The sequence below is a fragment of the Diorhabda carinulata genome, chromosome 9, assembly GCF_026250575.1.
Source record: "Diorhabda carinulata isolate Delta chromosome 9, icDioCari1.1, whole genome shotgun sequence".
NCBI classification, from domain to species: Eukaryota; Metazoa; Arthropoda; class Insecta; order Coleoptera; family Chrysomelidae; genus Diorhabda; species Diorhabda carinulata.
The window spans coordinates 22,254,238-22,277,445 of record NC_079468.1 but is presented as its reverse complement, the minus strand read 5'-3'; the positions used below and the strand labels follow the sequence as shown (position 1 = coordinate 22,277,445).

Below are 23,208 nucleotides of genomic sequence, written 5' to 3'. Positions count from 1 at the left end.
TGAATACTTTGTTGTGAAAAAAAAATTTTTCATACTTCTAGATCTATACACTTAGTATAGTTTTGACGTATCCATCCATCTTTTGATAGTTGTGTTTACCATCACCTCTTCATTCATTTCGAAGTCGATTTCTTTCGAGCTATAGTACAAAAAGTAATTGGAAGGAGCCGAAGAAGGTGGATATGGTAATAAATCGTGAAGCAGGCTAATTTATCTAGAAAAAATTGCTAACAAATATGCAGGCACATAGTCATTATAGTACAAAACTTCATTCTTCAACAAATGCAGTCGTTTGGGCATCTACATGTATCAAAAAATCAGCTTGATATTGACCTGTCATTGGTTTTAATTTCTCGAAATAATCAATGAAAACTAATAAACGTTTTTTGCAGTTTTCCTGCAATCGTTTATCACCCAAATGACCATTTTTATACGATGGTTGTTGATAAAGATTCTGATCTCAACAAGTTAAGAAGATATCTGAGGTTAAGTTAACATATTCTCACTAACTTTACAGCTGTTTTGGACGCCAAATTGCTGTTTGGAAATCATATAAACTTGTCGTTTGTAGAAATGGAAAATGAATGTTTTTTCAAATGCAATTAACTTACAAAAATGAAGAAGCTGAGCACTGTGTACTACAAACAAAACAGATGATTGCAAAGAGGAAACCTGCTCTGATAATGCAAAAAAAGTTTCATCCATCGGAAAAGTGATACGTAGATATTCGCGCTTCTTTATTGAAGTACTTAGTCGAGTTTTTATTCGCACTATGCGTAAAATTCGCGACCGCACGAATCCTACTGACTGCGCCAATTATATATTTAACTTTCGAAAATTTATTATTAAAAAACACAAATTACAATTTTTAATTTTACAAATATAGAATGAATCTAATCAATCTCAATGATTGAATTAACTAAAATTAATTGGAAAGTGCTTACAACGATCCTATTTTATATTAAAATAAATGCTAACACATCTTTATAAAATATGATCTTTTTGCGTATTAATTTATAGAATATTCTAGATTTTTCTTTTGTTATTTTACAGTCACAATGATGACGAAAGATTCTGGTCTAACGCAAGCGTGAACGATTGGGTGAAGGAAATGGGAGGTATGAGAATAATCACTGAGAAATATGCAAATATTACTGATAACAGCGTGGTAGGTGTAAGAGCTCCTTACCTTAGAGTAGGTGGTAATAACCAATTTACGATGATGGAAGAAGAAGCGTTTTTGTACGATTCCACTATCACTGCACCATTGAACAATCCACCTCTATGGCCGTATACCATGTACTTCAGAATGCCTCATAGATGTCACGGTAACTTACAAAGTTGCCCAACTAGATCCCACGCTGTTTGGGAAATGGTCTTGAACGAATTGGATAGAAGAGAAGATCCTGAAAATGACGAGTACCTACCAGGATGTGCTATGGTTGATTCCTGTTCGAATATACTAACGGGAGATCAATTCTATAATTTCCTAAATCATAATTTCGACAGGCATTATAATGAGAATAGAGCACCATTGGGTCTTTATTTCCACGCTGCATGGTTGAAGAACAATCCGGAATTTTTAGATGCTTTCCTTTACTGGATCGATGAAATTTTAGCTAATCACAATGACGTCTATTTTGTAACGATGACTCAAGTTATACAGTGGATTCAAAATCCAAGAACTATCTCAGAAGCCAAAAATTTCGAACCATGGAGGGAAAAGTGTGTAGTTGAAGGCAATCCCGCTTGTTGGGTACCTCACAGCTGCAAGCTCACTTCCTCTGAAGTTCCCGGAGAAACAATCAACCTCCAAACTTGTGTAAGGTGTCCAAATAATTACCCATGGCTCAACGACCCAACAGGTGATGGTATCTTCTAAGTCAGCTCTAGTTAAATTTGTAGGGTAGTATTGAAACAGTGGTGTCCATGGAAGATGGGCAACTAGTGATCAAACGTTCTCGTATTTATTATCTTAGCAATGACTGGTATGCGTGATTTTTGTTGTTATAATGGAAACTAGGAATTAGACTGTTTAACAAATGCTGAAAGCATGGTGAATCTCACAATTTATGTAATATACACTCCTACTAGGTACTTTTGTAAAAAACATGTTTTTTATAAGTTTTATAGGAACGAAATAAAAATTTTTTCAACAGTTGTATCATTGTTTTATTATGAAATCCGATATTAGAAATCTAAATTTGATTTTCCTGTTTTTTCCACCACATTGACTTGTATTAGCTGTGGAATAATGAGGTAAGTAACTCTAATATTATAAAAAAGTTGTAATGAATTCGATTCGAAAAAATAGATAAATTTACGAATATTCTAAATATTTTTTTTTGGATTAGAAAAGGAAATGTGTGGATATTAAAATGACATTGAATAATAATTAGAATTTACATATTATATCTTTGAAAATAGTGTTGAAAACAAAATATTAATTTTTTGTAAATTATGCATAGAAATATTAACATAAAAGCTAAAATTTCAAAAGAGATTAATCGTATAACGTTTATTTTAAGCAAAAACACTCGAGAATTAATGGAAAACGAAATTTACTTGAATTTGAATTTATGAAAAAGCCAACATGATAAAAAAAATTGATATCCACAAATACCGAGAATGAACATCTGGTTTAATAAAACATTTCTTTGTCTGTGTCAATCTTACAGTTAGCAACCAATTCTCATGGTTTCGGTGATGGCCTTCGAAATCCTGAAGAAGTATGTGCTTAGTTCAACGAAACGTAGTTTGGAAAACCTTCAATTGCCTCTAATTAATGGATCCTTCAATCAAAAAACCGAAAAAGAAAAGATGGAGATCTCAGGATGGTAGGATATTGTGATAGCATTCGAGGTCATGGAAAATCATCTTTATTCAACGGAACACGCTTTGAACGACCTTCAACTACCTCCAATTCATGACGCCTTCAATTAAAAAGAAGTGATAGGACTTCTCATGATGTTAGATTACGGTGATAGCCTTCTAAGTGATGAATAAGCGTGTGCTTTTTTCATCGAAACTCAGTTTAAAAGTCTTTACTAGAAGTACAGAAAAAAGAGCTGTTCCAAATTGATGATACTGGAAGTCTGAGGGATCCCCCAAAATCTGATAGACCAGGAATAAGAGATGATGGAAACTAAGATGTTTTGCTGTCATTAGATAGCAGCCCTTGCGTAATTACAACAGAAATTCCCTCACAAAAAATGTTAATCAGTCGTTTGTAGTGTGAAGTTTTTGAGAAAAGAAAAATTGCACCCTTACAAAGTTCAACATGTTTTTAAACTCTCAGGAGATTTTGAAATATTCATGAGACAATGTAATGAAAAATCAAATTTTATTAGTAGTGTATTAATTTCGGTTGAGGCAACGTTTTGTGCAATAAATCGACACAATTATTGATACTGGGCTCGGAAAAATCCTAACTGGATTCAGACCAAACACACCTAGTGCCCTCAAAGAAGTTTTGTTTGTATAAGAATCATCAGGCAAAGATCTATTAGTTCCTATTTCTTTCGCAGGAATTTAATAGCTGTCCGGACTGATCCAAATAATAGAGAGAGCTTAGATCTAGTACTTAGATCCAAAGTGATATTCAAAGTTTCCTGTATAACCAGTTTTAAAGGATAGTGCATTGAAATCGCTACTTAGACGTTTAAAAAGTCGGGTCCACGCTAACCGACCAGACAATTCAAAAGACTTGATAGAACAAATTAGACAATTAGTTACTAGTCTATTTTCAACTATATATAGTCGTTCTTCTATCAAAACTAAGAACATACAATATACATAAAACTACTATTCTGGTGTTTCTTAATTCCATATTGTTTTGGAGAGAGTCATATCTTCTTGCTACCAAAAATTATCTCTATCTGATTGTGTGAAATATGATAATCATAATCCTCTCATCAAAAAAAATGGACGCTTGAAAATAAGAATTAAGATATTAACAGTATGAAACAATATCCTCAGGTTATAAAGGCCCACTTTTTGAAAACAACACAAAAGTCTATTAAGCAGAGATAGTTTCAGAATTCTGAGCTGATCAGTTGTAATTATATAACGAAGTTTATTTGTTTTTCTTTAATGGTGAAGATTCGTGAATTTTACAAAGTTATGTCGTACCACGTAAAGAAATTAATTTATAAAGAAGAGTAGGAAACGAAACTGTGGAGTCTTTAATCAATAATAATTATCAGAAACCTGGACACAACTATCCTAGTGTTCAACAAGTCAAAGTATAGCCTGTTCCTAAGAATCTTGTACGTGTGATCAAAGGCAGTACTCCAGTGTGTCTTTCCCTTTGAGGTCTGTCTGACATGGTTAACTGTAGAGCAGAAGCTCAAGCTGCTTCCACTTGGAGTTGACACTTTGTACGTTATCGTGAATCCAAGAATTGGATTAGTTGAAAAAGACGGTGAGCGTCACTTTGTCTGCAAAAGAAAGTGTTGACGTACTCAATTGATGCGTTCTTAGGCTTCCGAGTGTTTTGTAGTATACATCACAGTTTTTCCACAATCAAAGATTCGATGGGATTGCAGCTTTCCCGCTTTTTCTACGGCTTCAAGTGATCTCAACAGCTATCGTTATGACATCTTCACTTTTATAACCGCATTATCCTTAATCTTTTCACTGCGACGCACTTCTATAGTTGGGCCAGTGAAGCTTCTCGACTTTACCCCATTTTAATAGGTCTAGGCGAATGTTCTGTGCTTAAATCGGGGCAGATTTTCAGCATCTGACTGCTGCAACTGATTAAAATAATACCATAAACGCATTCTAATGGAATTTAGAAATTATCCATAAAGTAATACTAGCAGTGAAAAGGTTGAAAGTAAAATTAATCCTGTGAAACACTCAAGTTTATTATAATTTATAGCGACGTTTTACTATTACTATGTTTCACACCTTTAAATATACGTTAGTTACCTTTACTTTTGTATGAAATTAATATTTCAGTAGATTTCGTCGTTTGGAATTTGTTTCGTAGATAAAACACGATCAGTAACAAGTCTTTCTGGTATTATCTTCTTTATTTTCCAGCAACGAATTGCATAAATGTATCGCTAAATATGGGAATGAGTTTCTTTAGAATATCAAGGTTATTCAGTTTTTTTTAAACAAGTATTTATTTCAAAAAACCGGTTCGACATTATACATAATGTGAAATCAATTCGATTCGGTATTTTTTTCTTACAATATTTGATCTTGAGAAAAATTGTATTAACTAATTTCACTAGAATACAATGAATCGGTCTACAAAATCGAAGTAATCAACTAAATCAGAATAAAATCAAGGTTTTTGCCGGGTATAATATTTTCCAAGAAAATCGTAGCAACAAGCTTAAACATTGGAACTTTGTACATACGAAGTGAGTTGAAAAAATGATACTTTTTAGATTTCTATTCGATTAAGGTTATCCGCATTAGATGATTAGAAGGATATATTATTTAAAAATATATTTAAAGAGTTTATTTTATTTTATCACAAAAAGATCTATCAAGCTAGCAAAATTCTACACATTATGTTTTTATCAAAAAAGTGAGTACAAGAGTGGTACTAACAGTGCTTTCAGGAGAAGGTATTGCAATAAATTAATATTCTGGACACCTACAGGCAAACTCACTGTACGTGAGCCACGACTATCTATCGATTATGTCTTGACAATGGTGATCTATGTGAGATTATGTTGGAGAGATCGTATGAGCATCCGTCATGGTAGTATCGATAAAATCAGTCACCTTTCATCCATAAAATCTACGCTATTAGTTTCTGGTAAATTTTGAATCACTCGAGTCGAATTGCTCCGTTTTTTTCGAGGCAATATGCTTGAGAGCAACGCTCTAGATGTGTGAGCAATACACCTAGTATCGACGAATCTGAACCTTGTAGAGGATTCGAAGCTGTTGCGGAATATACAGCTTTTAGGTCTTAATTAGGACTTCAAGTTTCTGTGCGGTTACTTCGGCTATTTCAGCCACACGACTAACCAAACCTCAACCCCGTCCAGACCAATTGCTTCCATCTCATTCCAGAATATTTTCATGATAGTATTATCTATTGTTGTCTACGAGATTGGGTGTTAGATTATTGTATTGGAGCGGCTGTTTCTAAGGATTATACCATCGACAATGCTATAAATCGGGTTTATATGTGAGAAGATGTTGGAAAACAACAACATCGACCTCAAACTTTTCGTGTGTATATTGATGACAACTTGAGCGAATCGGTCTTTGAGAAAGCTACTAAGCTAGTCGATAAGTAAAAACCTTATGATCTTAATTTAGTTAGAATCTTGGTATGCTAGACCCTATCGAAAGGTTTCGTCCAGGAAATCCCCAGTTCAAAATTACAGTTATTGAAAAAATTTTTATGCCAAAATCGTTTCTTTTGATGAATAGGTTATGGTGACCGTGAAAGAAGTTGTGTTAGCTCAAGTATTTTATCAGTCTTGCAATCAAATTACTAAAACTACAATATAGAGGATTGTGAAATTTATTCAAAACTGGTCGAATAATGATGGAAATTCCTTATGAAAAGTTTTGTAGGAAATTCATCAATTTGCACACCTGCGCACATATACCTAATTATCGATTATTTGATCGTGAACAAGTCAAAATAGCTTGAAGATATCTTTGACTCGACTGGTCCCCATAATAGAACGAAGGTATTTTAGTTAGACAGTAGGATTGGAAGAAGAGACCTTCAGATTATTATGTCTGAGATTCTAAAACTAATAATACTAATAATTACGTAATCATTTATTGGGAAAAAAAGAAAGTGTCGCCGAAGAGTTGGAAAACCCCGCAAGAGATGGAGCAACAACCCCTCTAATAATTAAACGGCAGAGAATAGGAGGAAAACCAAGCATTCAAATTTTTTTTGTCAACGCATTTCGTTATGAAGTTTTACAAATAATGTATTCAGTTGGATTGACATTTTATTTTCTTTAAGTTTAGAATCGAAATTTTGTGTTGAGTTTGTGAATTGATTTTTTGAATATTTATCTCGTTCGTTGTTTTATACTCTACATACTCAAATGTCATTTTAGATCTGATTCGTTTACTCAAGTTTTATAATTCAAAATAGCTTAATTCATAAATAACCAACCAATTTCTAAATGTGAATCACTTTCCGCCTTGTTTTGCTTTAATCCTGGAATATTTTTAAACCTTTATATCATCCTTCAAGTTTGTCCTTCTTTCTTGATAATTACGGAACCGTTAATTTTTTGTTATAACATATTATTGGTCATTCTTGATATAGTTTCTAGAGCCTTTCGTGCACATTCTACAATAATATTTTTGTAATCTAAATTTTTCACAATTAAAACGAGATTTTCCCCAATTATTCAATTAAAAATTATCCTTATCCATTAATAACATAATTTCCCCGATAAAATTGTACAAAAACGAGCACTAAAATTATTATTCCACCTTCGTATCGAGTATAATCAAATGTGGAAATCTATAAATGTCGATTAATGGGATTCGGCGAGGAAGGAACAACATTGAAGTTGAATTTTTACACGTTGCAAAAAAAGCAAGTAGGTTTTATTTTTCAGACCCACCCAAGGTTCGAATGCCGTTACCCTTGTCAACCTTTGGAATGAAATTCTAAATACTAACCACACCTAAAATTATTGTTGTTGAGAATCTTATACCTACATATAAATATCGCCAACAGAAAATATGAATTGTGGATACATTTAGAGTCTTATTAAAATTTAGAGAAAGTATTTGTGATTTACGGAACAATACAAAAAAAAACACAAAAATTCTGGAAAGAAATATGTTTATTTTTCAGATATAACAATCGACAAATGACACTAAACATATGACAGCTGACAGATAACTTTTAACGTTAATTTTGACATTCGATACGGCGCATACCCGCCACTCCTTATTACGTACTTCCGTTTAAAAACCGGCATCGATGATCTACTAGGTTTTAATAGACAGTTTCATACTTCATTATATCAGAATATTTCGAAAATTCAAGTTTTGTATGGTCTAGACACAATTCATTTAATTTCATTATTATTCTGGCGAAAAGTGAAAATGTAAATATAATAAAATGTCTTGTTTACATAAAGTGAAAGGCTCACACAGAAGAATCAACCAGTTTTTACAATCTAACATTTTGATAATGGCTCACTCTATAGCATTTAAATAAGGTACAGCTCATGACATGGCATTGAACTTTCATTGCTATGCACATTCAAAAGACACGAAGACTTTCGTTTTCCTAAAAGAGATTCATTCGTCAGTCGTGATTCAATAATTTTTATTCTTAATTCGATTTTTATCACGCTAGTTTCTAGTCAATATTTCGTATTAACATATTTTTATCGCTTCAGACAGTCAAATTGTCAACTAATAGCTAATGGGTTTATTTATATTAACTTTCACGCTAGCAAATATTTTTAGCAAATGAAAAAAGAAAAATTTAATTTCTATTTAATACACTCCGTCAAAAAAGTATCTTATCACTCACAAAAATGGCAAGTTTGCTTACAAAATCAGTATTAGTGGCATTTTATTATTAATACTGTACTAGACATTAACAAAAATACAAAGAAAGAATTTCAATTTTTAGACAGTAATAAACGAGAAAATGTTGGATGTTATTAAGTTCAGTTTTTTAAAAAAATCAAGTATTTTTATGATTCTTTTTGACCAGGTATTTTGTTGAAAAATTTAGACTAGATTATGACCAAAAACTTTCAAAGATTTGCTTTGTGATTTGTTAATGGTCATGGTTAATGCAAGTGCTTTAAACTCAAACAGCAAATTGGTTGGGATCCTCGCAATGAGAACTTTCTCACCTTCGAAATTTCCTTTCGAAATCGACGCGTAAATCAAATTGTTCATCATCACTTTACTTACCACACTTACCACCAAACGCATTCCGTCGTACAGTTTCGGTTGGTTTATGCTCCGGAACATGATTCCTACATAGCCAACCTTAATCTTAATCTTAAATTGTGCGCTGTTAATCCTTGAATGTCGCATGAATTTCTCTTCCTTCAATTAGCTAATTTAGAAACAACAACACAATAAACGCTGCTCGATTCAAATCAGTACTTATCTATCTAGTTATTATCTAGTTGTTTATCTCTAAGACTGGCTCGACCATTTCGCATTACCAACCGAGACGTTTCGCGGGCTGCCACTTGCAATTTCTTGTTCTTCTGCAGTCCTTCCATTGGCAATATTTCGAATCTTAGTTGCATTACGTCTTCGTCGGGAAAGTCTTGATTGTCTTGGTCACGGCCTTGTTGAAGATAATGGTATTATATACTGTACGTCATGATTTATTCCAGATGTTTCTGCAATTGCAAATACAGTTGACATATTTGATGATATTAAATATTGGATGCTTGAATGCTCCATGTGTGGACAAAAAATCGATTCGGTTTACTCTAGTTGGTGATGTTTTCTAAGAAACCAAAGCACGAACAAATCTTCAACTTGTATCAATTTAGACCGGAGCTAGGTATCATTTTTAATAGAAAGGATTAGTTATTATATAACATTGATTACCAAATTGAATGAAGAATGTTGTATTTGCTTCTAATTTCCTGAACTCAGAAGGGTCCGTTTGAAATACAGATTGGTCCGAGATATAACTGACACTGACACACGAAGACTAAAAGATCACAATCATCCAAGCAGTTATGTGTAATTTAGACCTATGCTGGATATATAATCAACCAAAATCATAGGAATAAACACATCTTCATTTGTCGACAAGTTCTCGAATCAAACGGGGTAGTCTCTAGACGTTCTAGTGTCTTCAACGTCCTGATGTGACCGATAAATGAATTGTATGGAACGTAACGAAAAGGAAGGAAGAAAAACAGCCCAAAATAAAAATTGGAAAAACAAATAAGGAAATAGGATAAATACGAAGACAGAATTATTAATAATCAACAAAATTCATTGATTGACTTCGATAATTGGTAATCAAAAACTAACTAATTCATTTTTTCGATTTAAAATTCTAAAGTACAGGAGTAAATTGTACGACATTCTGTAGGTATTGGGAGAGATTATGTGTGGGTTAAGTGCGTATCAAATACTCAAAAGCCTCAATAGAAAAAATCTGCCGGGCGGTTTGAGTATATGAAAGAATATATTCAGAACAGATCTGTCAATATCGAAAGGAAAGAAAAAACTTCTGTATATATTACCCTTAAGTTTATTACAATTTCAATCCTACTTTAAATCATTTTTATAAGCATGGATTTTTGGAATTTCCATACTCAAAAATAATCCTTTCGCAATGGTTATAGTCACGTTCTCTCTTTTGGATTATAATCAGCAGATCGACCCAACTGTGACACTTTGAAAATCCAATTTAAATATTCACAAAACCATGAAACATAATTCTTGGGTTTTGAGGATTACAAAATGGAAATGTTTTTGCTTGTACATAATAAATAAGTGTTTAGTTTGGTATTATATTTGCTATTATACTTTTTAATATACGAGGACAGTTTGACGGGAGATTAACTTTTCAATGGAAAAAAAACATTTTATTTATTGAACAATATAATGTACTTAATTATTTGCAATATCAATATCAATTTATATATGTATATATATATATATATATACCTCTACTAGATGTTGATGTGTTTGTGTCGTCGAAGTGAAACTGTCAACTGTCAACATTGAAGTTGTCTATTCCAGAGAGTCCCGAAAGTGTTTTGCTGTCACTTTCATTACATAGAACACTCAAAACGCAACTTTCGGTATGTAAATGAATACAGAACGAACAACTCTAAGATGGCGTCGTCTAAAAAAAATTATTTACCACAATATATTCGCTGTCTACTAAATCTACAAGTGGATATGGAGGCTGCGGCAATTAATTAAGTATGAACGAATGGGAAAGCGCGTTGAAGTTATAGAACGGCAACCAAACTTGGCACAAAATCGGGATAAGGGAGACTGGTGAGTATCCATGCGTTTTCCAATCAACCCAAAAAAGCTGGAAGATCCACGTTGAAGAATTGAACATTTGAAAGATAAGTACTTTGAGGTGGTATGATAAGCTATTTTCAATAATCAGTTTTAAATAGATTTTGAAATAATACTTTTTTCGTGATGGATTGTATGAACGTAAATGTATGAAGCCTCCTAAATTGAGAAAGGAGTGGTACAACTGACTTACATGACCGCTGCTTTCGTCGGCTCTGGCGAGGCTTTGATCAGTCTTTCTTCTCAACGTATACGCTCTTATCGAAAGATAGATAGATAACTTTTTTTCCAACAACTCCTTCCACTATTCTAAACAAAGTGCCAAGTATCATGTACACAAAACAGATGCTATAGCAAATTTGATTGTATCAAGGCTGCCAGAATATCAATTCTCCCCTGTTTCCCCTACGATTGGCCAGTTATCGTCTCCCCCCTTTTCTACATAATCATCAAATATTATACTGTTAGAATCAGAAAACTAACTTTTGCTTTCTCAGGAACACGTTACTTGGTTGAAGTCAATTCTTTCTTCTTGATCCCGATCCTGATTTATCTACGAAGATGGTTCCAGAAGTACCTGGCCCAGCAAGGAAAACACAAGAATTTTGAAAAGAAATATATTTATTTTTCAACGTCATCTCCTTATAGCTACATATATTGCGATGTTAAATAAGTTCGATACACTTTTTATAATAAAAATCGTAAACTCCTCAAAATAGCCTTTAACTGCCGACATCACCTCTTCATTATTGGAAAATCTTTGACCACGGAGCCATTTCTTCAAGTCTGCGAACATAAAATAATCCGAGGGAGCTAAATCGGGCAAATAGGGTGCATGAGGTAGCAATTCATACTATAAATCATCGAGTTTGACCAGATTTGTGGCTGGTGCATTGTCTTGATGAAACAGCACTTTCTTATTAGTCAAATGTGGCCGATTTTGTTTGATTTTTTAGCTTAAACGTTGCAATACGTTCGCATAATACTCGACGATGATAGTTTTTCGTTTTTCAAGATGGTCAATGAAAATTATCTGAATTAGATTGCAATGTATACAAACTTTAGTTTGAATGTATAATGTAAGGTTTAAGTAATCGCAAGAACTACTTTGTAGAAAGTTTTTTCGTTTGTGATCTTTTGGTTGAATTATATATTTCAATAGCTATCGATAAATACAAGGGCAGAGAGTATTTTTGAAATCACAGAATCATTTAAAATACAGTCCGTGCCACGGATCACTTTAGGATAATATTTACTAAATTTTTCCTTGTTTTTTTTTTAGTATAACAGTCGCCAGATTGATTTATAATAAATGACATAAGAAACAAGTAAAAAATGAAACATCTTTTTTCTTCGAACCACCCTCGTATTTTCTCATAACTCCCATTGGAATGTTTGGATTAAGTGGGAGATAATCTTTTAGAATACATCATCGCGACAGCTCATCATTACGAAATATCTCTTGGAAGAAAGGTAATATTTTGAAAGCGGAATTTTTGCGAAATATTGTGCAATGAATTACTAATGTTTTAGCAAAATTAGCATCGTGAAATTTTTATTCATTTCAAACATTCTGTGAAATAAAGAAATCAATATCATATATTAAATAAAGATTTTCCTCGCTCAAACCACAAAAGTTATTAGATTGATAAATAAACCTGTTGTAGATTTTCACTAGGATATAGTTTGTTCCAAAATTTTATTCCTGAATCGTCGCGGAACTGTTTGGATCGATTTTATGTTTATACTTTAACAATGTACGCTGCCAGTGCCCTACAAAAACCAGAAGAAGTTGGAATGGATTTTGAACCCGTTAAATTTCTTATCTTATACATAACAATAAATTTGGTAAGTGCAAAGATACAAAAATTCGCACCCAATTTAAAACAGTTACTAGTGGGTCAAAGGTCACAAAAACGGGACATTTAGAACTACATCCCTTTCTACAGCTGCAAACAAAAACAATTTTCCGATGCAGGTCGGAGTAAAATCTGCATTGGTTCTAATGTATTGTTGAACCGAAAATTAAAAGAAATGTTAATTGGATTTTGGTTCTTCATGGTTTGTTTGGCATAGATCGAGAAGATGCAGACAATTTGAATTTAACAAGGGTGCAAATTGTTAGGATAATTAATGTTATTGAATAGAGATGCAGTCACAAGTTGCCAATATACTGGAAATTTCAACTATGTCCCGAATAATTACAAGATATAGGACGCCAGTGCAAGGTCGGCTACTACACCTGTAGAAAGAAAGCTTTACGAAGAAGAGGAGTAACGGCAAGACAGTTTGAACAAGAATTCTCTGAAGCTCGAAATATAAGAGTAACTTCACAAACCTCGAAAAATGTTTTAGTAAATTCTGGAATTAGAGCCAGAGTAGTTTGCACTGCTCCTCAACTCGCCTGGGAACATCATGCAGCTAGGTTAAGATTCGCACTAGAACATACGAGCTGTAATGTTCAAGATTGGGATAATGCACTTTTTACGAACGAGTCCAGATTCTGCTTAAAACCTAGATCCATAGATTTGCTACCAGCTAACCATCAATAACTGATTGAGTGAGAAAATTTGAACCAAAATTACTTGGAGGACTCGATCAGAAGTATGCCAAGTCATTAACGTGTATACAATTGTTTTAAACTAAAAAAAAAACAGTTGAAACTATCTTAAAACATTCATATAAATGTTAATAGTTATTTTGTGGTGAGGTATTTTCATTATTACTGACAGTTCTCATTTATGTCGTGAAGATGATTTACGTGATGCCCTTTTAGGAAGAAATGATTCTTCTCGTCTTGAGTAACATAGTAATGAATCGACAACGGACGATCTAGTCCTTCCTATAAACCAACGTTACGAAAAGAATTCTTTGTAAAGTAAACTAAAATATTATTGAGAAAAAATAGAAATTATAAATTTATTATAAGTAATTTAATAGAAGAAATTGGTGTTTGTCAAAATTAGATCCAATTTACATCATTTTTTAATGCTTTTAGAAGTAATATTAACGTCATTAATTTTAATGGAGAAAGGAACCTTCCTTATTGAAAACTATTTGTTATTCATCAATCAAATATTCGTTGAAATGGATTTTTAATTAGCTCACATTTTTTAAAATTCATTTTACTATTATTCCAATCGTTAATTTCATTGTTTTTGTCATTTTGTAAGCTAATTTTAACAATTTTTGTTCAGTGTTTTTTCATATTAAGTATTGGAAAGTTCTTATAAGAAATAATTTTTTCAGCTTTCCCGTTGGAAAAAGTATTCTCACTATTTGGGATCTCATATACACTGCGACCCAAAGGATCTTTTGAGTCCCCTTTTCTGGCTGTGATACTGGAGGACTCAGTGCTTACAGATGATCCATCAATCCAACTCCTTTTAAAAGGCATGTCTCTTGGTTAGTAATTATTTAGGAACGGGTTTTCTTTGATCATTTTGTCTTAGAACATTCTATATCTTCATTTTTTTCACTTCGTTTCCAACCGACAGTTTATCTAGCCCAAAGACAGAGATAGCCAATTCTATAAATCTTTTCTTGCCACTTAGATGCCTGTTCCATGTTTCAACTAGCCCAAAGTTTGGTTCTGTACAACTTATGGTTATGAAACACCAAAATGGATTATGTTTAGTACGAAAATTGGTGAATCAGACCATCAAAGCTTTTGAATGAGGAAAAATTCACAAAATTCCAAAACTAAATAAACAGTGGCATAAATAATACAGTTGTATTCAAGAATGTTATTTAAAATGTAGAAATATTCAAATCAACCATTAATATTTCCATAACGTATATTTAAATAACTTCCTCGTAACATGGATTGACTCTTGGATTACCTTGTATCTACAAATTATTTATTATAAATTGTAAATTCAAATCATTTAAGTAATATGAAAAAAAAACATTATTTGAACGATAAATAACGGATTATGTTAAAAATTAGTCAAGTTGTTTGTCAAAGAATTGAAAATACACAAGATTTATTTGTCCCATAACTACATGTCGTAAGGAACCATAATTCACAGTTTTTAACGAGACACGTTGTTACAAATAACTATCGATTGTTTTTTTTTTCACTTCAATATTCTTTAATTCAAAATAAGAAATATATAATGGGCAATTCATAGGTAAAAAGCTGTAGTCCATTCTGTATTAATAATTTTATTTATACGTCAAGGCTGTTATTAAATGAACTAAAAATGTAAGAATTTCATTTAAATTACAACCTGGAATTTCATCAATAGGTGCGTAAAGGCCAATATAAACAAATAATCTCACCGTGTCCTTAATAAGTCGTAGTTTTATATCGAATTTATTACAAAAACTGAGTGGAATTACTGGATTGGCGAATTAAAGAATCTTAAGTCAATAAACGTCAATTTATGTCTAACAAACTAAAAATGAAATTAGTCGCCTCCATTATTGGTATAACAAAACCCAATAAACAACTCCGAACGTCAACAATATATGACGTAATTGCGAAAATGATTGGTGTGAACAATATCATAAATTCATCCCAACAACTTTGATTGAAACAGAGGGTGACAAAATCCTCTATACATCATTTATACAAGGGTTGTTAATTAAGTTTTGACATATGGCAACATTGATGTGAATATGTCAAATTTGATATATCCATCATAAAGTTTGACATGTTTAATAGTGAGCGCGGATGATACTGGACTAATCGCTTCCGCATCAGACCTAGACTCTCTCAATATCCGATCCCAAAACTTCCTAACTCAATTCTTGGATTGGTATAGGAGATGGAGGGTAACTGTCAATTTACAAACAACCGTCGTCATCAGTCATCCGGACACCGGGAGCGTATGACTTCCACTACGTGATTTCCACTTAATGCTGAGGGGATAGCGTCTCTCAGTCCCCGTTTTTCTTAGTACATCCTCGTTCCCTACTCTGTCTGTCCACGGTATACGCAACATTCTTCGAAGGGTCCACATTTCGGAAGCTCTAGTTTATTGATGGACAGCATCGGTTTAAATTTAATGACTGCCTGTCCTGCGTGTTCCTGCTGAGGATCCCATTTCTCATTTATAGTTATCCCTAGATATTTAAACGTCTTCACTTGCTTGCTTCTCAGTTCCTGGAAAATCACTTTCCTTCAAACCTCACCAGCTAGAGTCTAACGAGATCTTTCGGAAAGTAACTTTGACAATAAATCTGCATATTTGCTTGCAGGCACAAATATTTTCGGAACTTACTCCTTGATAATGCAATTTCACATTGAAGCCCACTATACTAAGAAATCCAACGTAATACGTTTTTATAATTAATCGTTGTAATGACAATATTAATTATTCAATATTTGAAATACAGTATAATATATTTATGAATTTTAATGAAACATTGCTAAAATTCTTGAAAACAAAATGTAGTCCTACATAATCTTAGTCATTCACATCTCCCATGTAAGATTGCTACATTCATTGAGAAACAAAATCATTTCAATTTGACTCATTCTATATATCAAAGATTCAATTGACAAATAACTTTTATTATATGAGGGTTGTTTGAAAAGTTTCCTTCCTGAAAAAGTGACGAGACATTTTTGAAGCTGGTATCAGGTTAATTAACATCTAAAACCTTCTACATACCAACACTCAAAGTTCGTCAAGATAACTTCCCAATTACAGAGATATAATCTCAAGAAGAAGTTTATTTCTTCCAGTTCAGTTGTTTCATACCAACACTCTGAAGCTCTACACACTATCATTCTAATTCTTCTTTCTCAATTCAAGTAAATGAGGCACGTGCTCCATGCACCAACAGAATTCCATAACCTCTGTTATATCTACAGTATCAAATCTCGTGTCAAGTGTTTCCATCTACCTAAGTAGATGTCTGTCTCACGACTTCTCAGACCTATTCTTTTGGTAACAACCAGAATAGATTCTGAGCCCACTAGTAGTTTAGCTGATCCCACTCAATTAAGTAAATCAACATCGGTATTGTCCTATTCAAATATCACAAAGTTAAATTATCTTCATCTTCGTTGACATTATCTTCTACCAGTTTTATGTTTCAGTGTTTTTAGCCTTTAATGACATTACTTAATCACCAAATGCAACTATTTTTTCTTTGTTAGCTTCATACTTTTATAAATTATTAATTATTGAGAGCACCAGTTAAGTTGATTAGATTCTTTTCCTACGTTTAGCTGAATAAAAAATGTTATCTTAATCATTTCCGTTCATAATGAATTTGAGGTTATTTTCATCCTAATTAGCTAGAGAATGTGTTATTGACATTAAGCAGTTAATTTCAAATGTGAAGATATTCAATTTCAAACTAGTAATGTTCTTGTATGATTAAAATTCTATCAAGCAGAATTAGAAGTAAAAGTCGTAGATGCATGTGAGTTCAGTGAAATCTCAACTGTAATTTTCGTATACACCGAGTGTCATCAACATCGTTCACACCTTGACACACTTTTATCACTTTCTTCCTCACGTGATCATTATATTGAATCGATTTTTGATAATAAAAGAAAAGGGAGATCCTGAATTTGATTAATTCGTTTGTTTACATGAAATTCATTTGATGGGCCGGTAATTATTTTAAAACGAACGTTTTCTGAAGAATAATTCATGAATGAATATATTATTTGACGTATTATGAACGAATTGTCAAATATGTACTTTCTGAACAACAGTCTTGGGCGATGGATAGAGATCCCCAACAATAACTTGTTTTTTTCTTTAGTTCAAACGACACCTGCCAAGTTTTGATCTCATTTGCTGGAACTTACTGGCCTATGTCACCAACGTATGGATTGACTGAAGCTATAAAGAAATACGGATTACGGAGCAATCGCATTCGACATATCGAGGGCTTTTGACGGGGTTTGGCATGACAATCTTCTAAATAAACTGAGTAGCTACCTCAAAGACCGATCCATCCAGGTTGCTGTTGATGTAAACACCTAAGAAAGGTTTGAGGGCAACTCAGGTGCTCCCCAAGCTCCTCATCAACGATCTACTTGACAAAACTGCAAACCTGCTCTATAGCTTTAGTTATATAACTAGTAAATAACGTATGGTGCATAATTGAGCAAAATTTTGAAAGATGTAAAGCTTTGGTAGGCATTTAAAGACAAAAACAATTTTATAAATCTGCTACTCTGAAGCAATTACCAAGATATAAGTAGTCCCAGTCCCTGAGCTCTTTAGACGGACTGCATAGGGTGTAGACCAATTTGTGTCGGATCTCATTTATTTTGGGCTGATAAAAATGATGTGTAATTTGTATTGTTTTATCAATTTTTGTTAGTATAATGACTAAAGTTATTTCTACGTCAGTATGGATTGAAGCCATACAAAGAACTACGTGTGAAATGTATTCTTCTGCATGCGTTAAACTCGTGAGAGTAAATTTTTTGCTCATTTTGTTAGACGCAACACCGTACATAAAAGAGGCGGGGGAAAATTGGAGAAAGCATGTGACTTGTCTTGCCCTTGCTCTAAATAGAGATTAGGAAACATTTTCGTTATGTAAATAACTTCCTTTTACCTTCTATAAGGATTTCGTTCTATGCTGAAAAATTATCAAATACTCCACCTCCATCTATTATTACTATATGGGGCATTTGGATGGAAGCCGTTTTTTAATGCCAAAATCTTTATTAACTAAAAGATTCAATTTCAGAATTATCTGACAAATTTTTTAATCCTTTATTGATGGAAATCAATAGCTTAGAACAATACCCCAAATCCCATCAATCCGAAGTGTGAAACGAATAAAGAAATCTACGGAAGCTTTTCAAAATGTCACAGGTAAAACAGGAGGCACAGTTTTTTCAAAAATTCAGAAATTTGATTACAAACATTTGTGGATTTCAACTTTTGATACAATTAGCTAACATTTTAGAAAGAAAATTTACTAAATAACTTGATTTGGATACTGCAATAATCATCAATTATGAAAACGCCTCTATTACATCATTTGAAGTGGTAAGAAGTTTTACCATTTACAAATTTTGGTATTCACAAAATGTTCAACTAAGAAAAACTCTACTACTTTTATAACTAAAGACAATTTGCTTTTCAAACCATTTAGTCTTATTTTAATGGAAAGATTTTCATTTATTTTCAACGATAATTTTCTCATTTGATTGACACACATGTGATACACTCACAAGCTTTACTTTGGACTGAAATTACTAAAGTAAAAGGACTTGACTCTCTCATGTATTTTTTCTAATCCAGTATTGTCAAGGAGTTGAATGGCCTTTCTTCATGACTTTTGGTTGATTTCTTGATGCTCTGGTCAATAGTGTTGATTCCCAGGTCCCTATTCAGATCACTATTGTAAATGTAGCAAAAAAATATTTACTATGTTCATTACTTCTTTCTTTTGGAATCTTTGGATGATTATTGAGTTGTTTTCTTGAGTGTAACCCCAAAAAAATTTCTTAGGCGAAAAAATTCGTTGTTCAACAAACAATATGTTAATCGTACATTTTGAAAAAGATTCACAATAAAATTTTGTTCTTTTATTCCCGTTTCGATTCTGTTAAGTTGATTGCAACTGAAATTTCATAAATAGTCCAGTCAATGGATATTATGTAGGGGGGGCTAGAAACGCTTAAGTTCAAATTGCCATAGAGATCGTAATTATTGTCGAAAATAAAAAATAAAAAAACGAATTTGTAGCTCTGAATACGCTCTACAAGTTTCATAAAGGACATTTTTCGGATATCTTTCACGAGAAAAAAGGAAATAGCGAAAAACAATTTTTTCTCCCCAAATTTATGGTTTTTTTAATCGATATCTCGATAACGATAATCGGTACGGGAAAATGTATAGGAGCTTAATTGTAGATCTTACAAAGTACAACAAAAAAGTTTTTATAAAAATTTTCGTATCTCAACGGGGAACCGAGTTATCATGAAAAAACTGAATTTAACCCTTTTTTCACGATAGAGGTAAACCCACGTAATATCAAAAATTTGGTTTCCTCGGTTCATTTGCATTTCTAACCCAATTTTTCCGACGTAATGACTGGACAAAATAATTGAACAAACTCAATTTCAATGACAAATTTTTTCAACAATACTATCCCAGAAATATAAATAATGGATTATGTTTAAAATGTTTCGATGTACTTGTACGTAAATTTCAAATAGGCACACCCGCAGACTGATAGCAGGAAATATTAGTTTGTATTCAATGGGTAATTCATTACTTCGAAGTTAAGAGTCGCTGAAGGTGAACCTGTTGCTATTTAATTATCAAGAATTTCTTTTATTATTGTTTGGATCATTGTTTCTTTCAGAAAATATGTGCCTGGTACGTACGTACCTAGCGGTATATAGTGACTCATATTTTATTATACAAAAATCAACTCTCACAAGCAATAGAAATAATTTGATAAAAGGTCGATAGATAAAACGACGCATTTTTTTTAATCAAAAGGTACTAACTAAATACTAAAATTCATTCTAGAGTAATTTGGTAAAAGTAGCTTCCGACATCACTTTTGACTTGACTATGAAACTCCAATCGAATTTATCAATCACTAACAGCATTTCCAACATATATTTGCAATAAATTTTGTTTTAATTGGAGGGAAAAATCTTCAAATGACTTCTCAGTTGTTGGAATTGCGAATTACGTATTTGTTGACTTTTTGTATATTTGTCAGTTTTTATGAATTGAATTTGCTATACCAGTCAGCCTTAGGCCAATATTTCAACGTCCACAAATTACATTTTTTCCCATATGTTTGATGTATTCCATTTCTGTCTTCTTCCACAATTTCTACCTAATGATGTCTTGGTAAATCCCTCTCTGGCGTAGAACATTTCTCAATATCTCTTATTTTATCCAATAAACTTCACATGCCAGAATATTTTTGTTATCCCGTCAATATTTCTGAAATTCAACTAAAGATCATTCTACTTTGTTTTTTTTTTCTTGAGATATTATTGCAATAAAAATTGATGGTGAATGTTATGAATAAAGCTCGGTTTCAAATGCTAAGAAATGCAAAACTTGTTTCAATTTATTCACATGATATATATTTAGGAAGATGTTATTTTTGGTACTACTAAATAAAATTTCGCTACTGCTTTCAACTACATGTTTCTCCAAATTTTCGACAGTAAAAAATTGGTCCATTCCATTGAGTATAAATTTGACGATGACCGAAGTAACCACCACATATTTTTATGCTGACGGACACAGAGGTTCAATATTTATATCTGCTAGAATTTCTTCGCCAGCTCTGGCTTTGAGGATACTCAGTATTTAAGGCTGATCTATGAATCTCACTTCTTTTAACAAACAATTTTACTACATGATCAGTTACTACATGTTTGATTGTTTATAAATATACTATTTAGAATTTATTATTTAGAGCTTGAAAAATATTTTTGAGAATGAGCAATTCTTGAGCAAATAGTTAAGTTCAGTGTACAATATCTTACTTACAATTATTCCCAGTGTTTTATGAACTATTAGGGCCTCAAACATTTGAATTATAATAAAGGGTGTCTCAAAATTAACGCAATATTTAAATATGTCGTCATTCATGAAGAACGACGTGTCTTCATGATTGAACAATATTTTAAAACTAATGAAAACTTGGCGAACGCAAGTCGAAAATTTCGGAATAGCGTTTCAACTACGTCAACTGAAATCTGAAATAAACACTTGTTTACAAATATTTCTGTATGACCCAAACTTCACGAATGTTTGGTTCTGGGCCTGTACACTATCTACCATTTTGGAGCTATCCGTGTACCATTTGATGGCATTTCTTTTGATCCCTTCCATTCTTAGTTTTGAGATACATTTTTCTTAAATCCATGATCTGTGATTATTTGATTTAACAAATAAAAATACTCAGTCGTTTTAAATCATATGTTGATCTAAAATGTTTGATTGATAAATTTACTTTATTATTCAAGCTCGGATGAATTGATTAAGGGTGTTGTTATACAGGTTTTAAATATGCAATATCTATATATTATATAATCAGTAATTACATTTAACACTGAGTGTCGATTTTATTCAGTTTTCTAATGTCTTTTGTTAGTTGATTCGTAATTACATACATCACGAGATAAAAGTTCATCATTCACAATCTTTCGATAAGTTATCAATTACGGATTACGTAGTTTTATTTATTATTATTCAATAGACAGCTCTCACTTTTCTTCTAATAATAAATAATTTTATTCATTAGAAATATAATACTGGAGACCTTTTCTTAAATATCACTTGTTCTTATTACATGAAAGTCTTCATTCTTCGATCGGTAGTCAGAAAATCTTCACTTTTATAATTCCTATCTCGGTTGAAATATGTGATTACAAAATGAGTGAAATTATTAGTATACAGGGTCTATTAGCGATACTACAAATTGCTTGAACAATTTTCAATAAGATGATAAGAATCGTCAATCTCCTCAAAATGCAATGACGACATCAGATTTTCATTGTTGGAGAATCGCCCTTTTGCAGTTTTTTTGATCACCTTTACCTCAGTCTTTGGAGGATCTGCGAAATAAGATAATCCTCCAGGCATCTCTGACTTCATAGCCAGGCTCGTCCACTTGGTCAAATCTTCCGTACGTTTCCAGTCTAATAGATCTGTTTCTCATAGAAGTTTGAGTATTTTCCTGTGCGTTCAATTTCTGTCAATGTTTGAGTGGCTCCTAGCTGGGCCAATTCGTCGGCGGTCTAATTACCAAGAACTTAGAGCTGCTTTAAGTATCTTTCACAAGCAACATTCTAGAATCGGCTTGGATTCATACCTCACAAATATATTAGTGCAATTGCAGTTTCTGAGCAGATTTGACAATAATATTTGGAGCGAAAAGGATAACTAAGTTATTACAAAGTAAAATAGAAACCAAATAATCCAATTTAAATATTTCTATCTCAGAAACAAAGCCATTTCTCATTTAAGTGGTTCAGCTTCAAATATTTATATACCTAATTTTTTCATTTCAAAATTACGATTATTATTATTCATATTAAGTATAATTTGGTTGGACAAATACTTTCAATTCAGCTGTATAACCACGATTGCAGTGTTAGATTTAATGACAATCGATAAAAACCTCTTCATTTCTTGTTAATAAGTGGGTAATCACATATCCGGTTCAATGACTTTATCAATCTTCATTAGTATGTTCGACTGCGTTTCTTAGACGCACACAGAACGGAAAAAGTAAAAGGTA

The 23,208-nt window shown here is 32.5% G+C and overlaps 1 protein-coding gene across 1 annotated transcript in view; it reads left to right on the top strand.

The window, feature by feature from the left end:
* The window catches only part of LOC130898346 (chitin deacetylase 1), a 28,513-nt gene extending 26,355 nt beyond the window's left edge, over positions 1 to 2,158 (top strand). Inside the window, exon 5 of the mRNA XM_057807605.1 lies at positions 1,054 to 2,158. Within this exon, the coding sequence (XP_057663588.1) occupies positions 1,054 to 1,882 (829 nt within the window). The 3' untranslated portion in view covers positions 1,883 to 2,158. The remainder of the gene's footprint in view (positions 1 to 1,053) is intronic.
* The last annotated feature ends 21,050 nt before the right edge of the window (positions 2,159 to 23,208 follow it).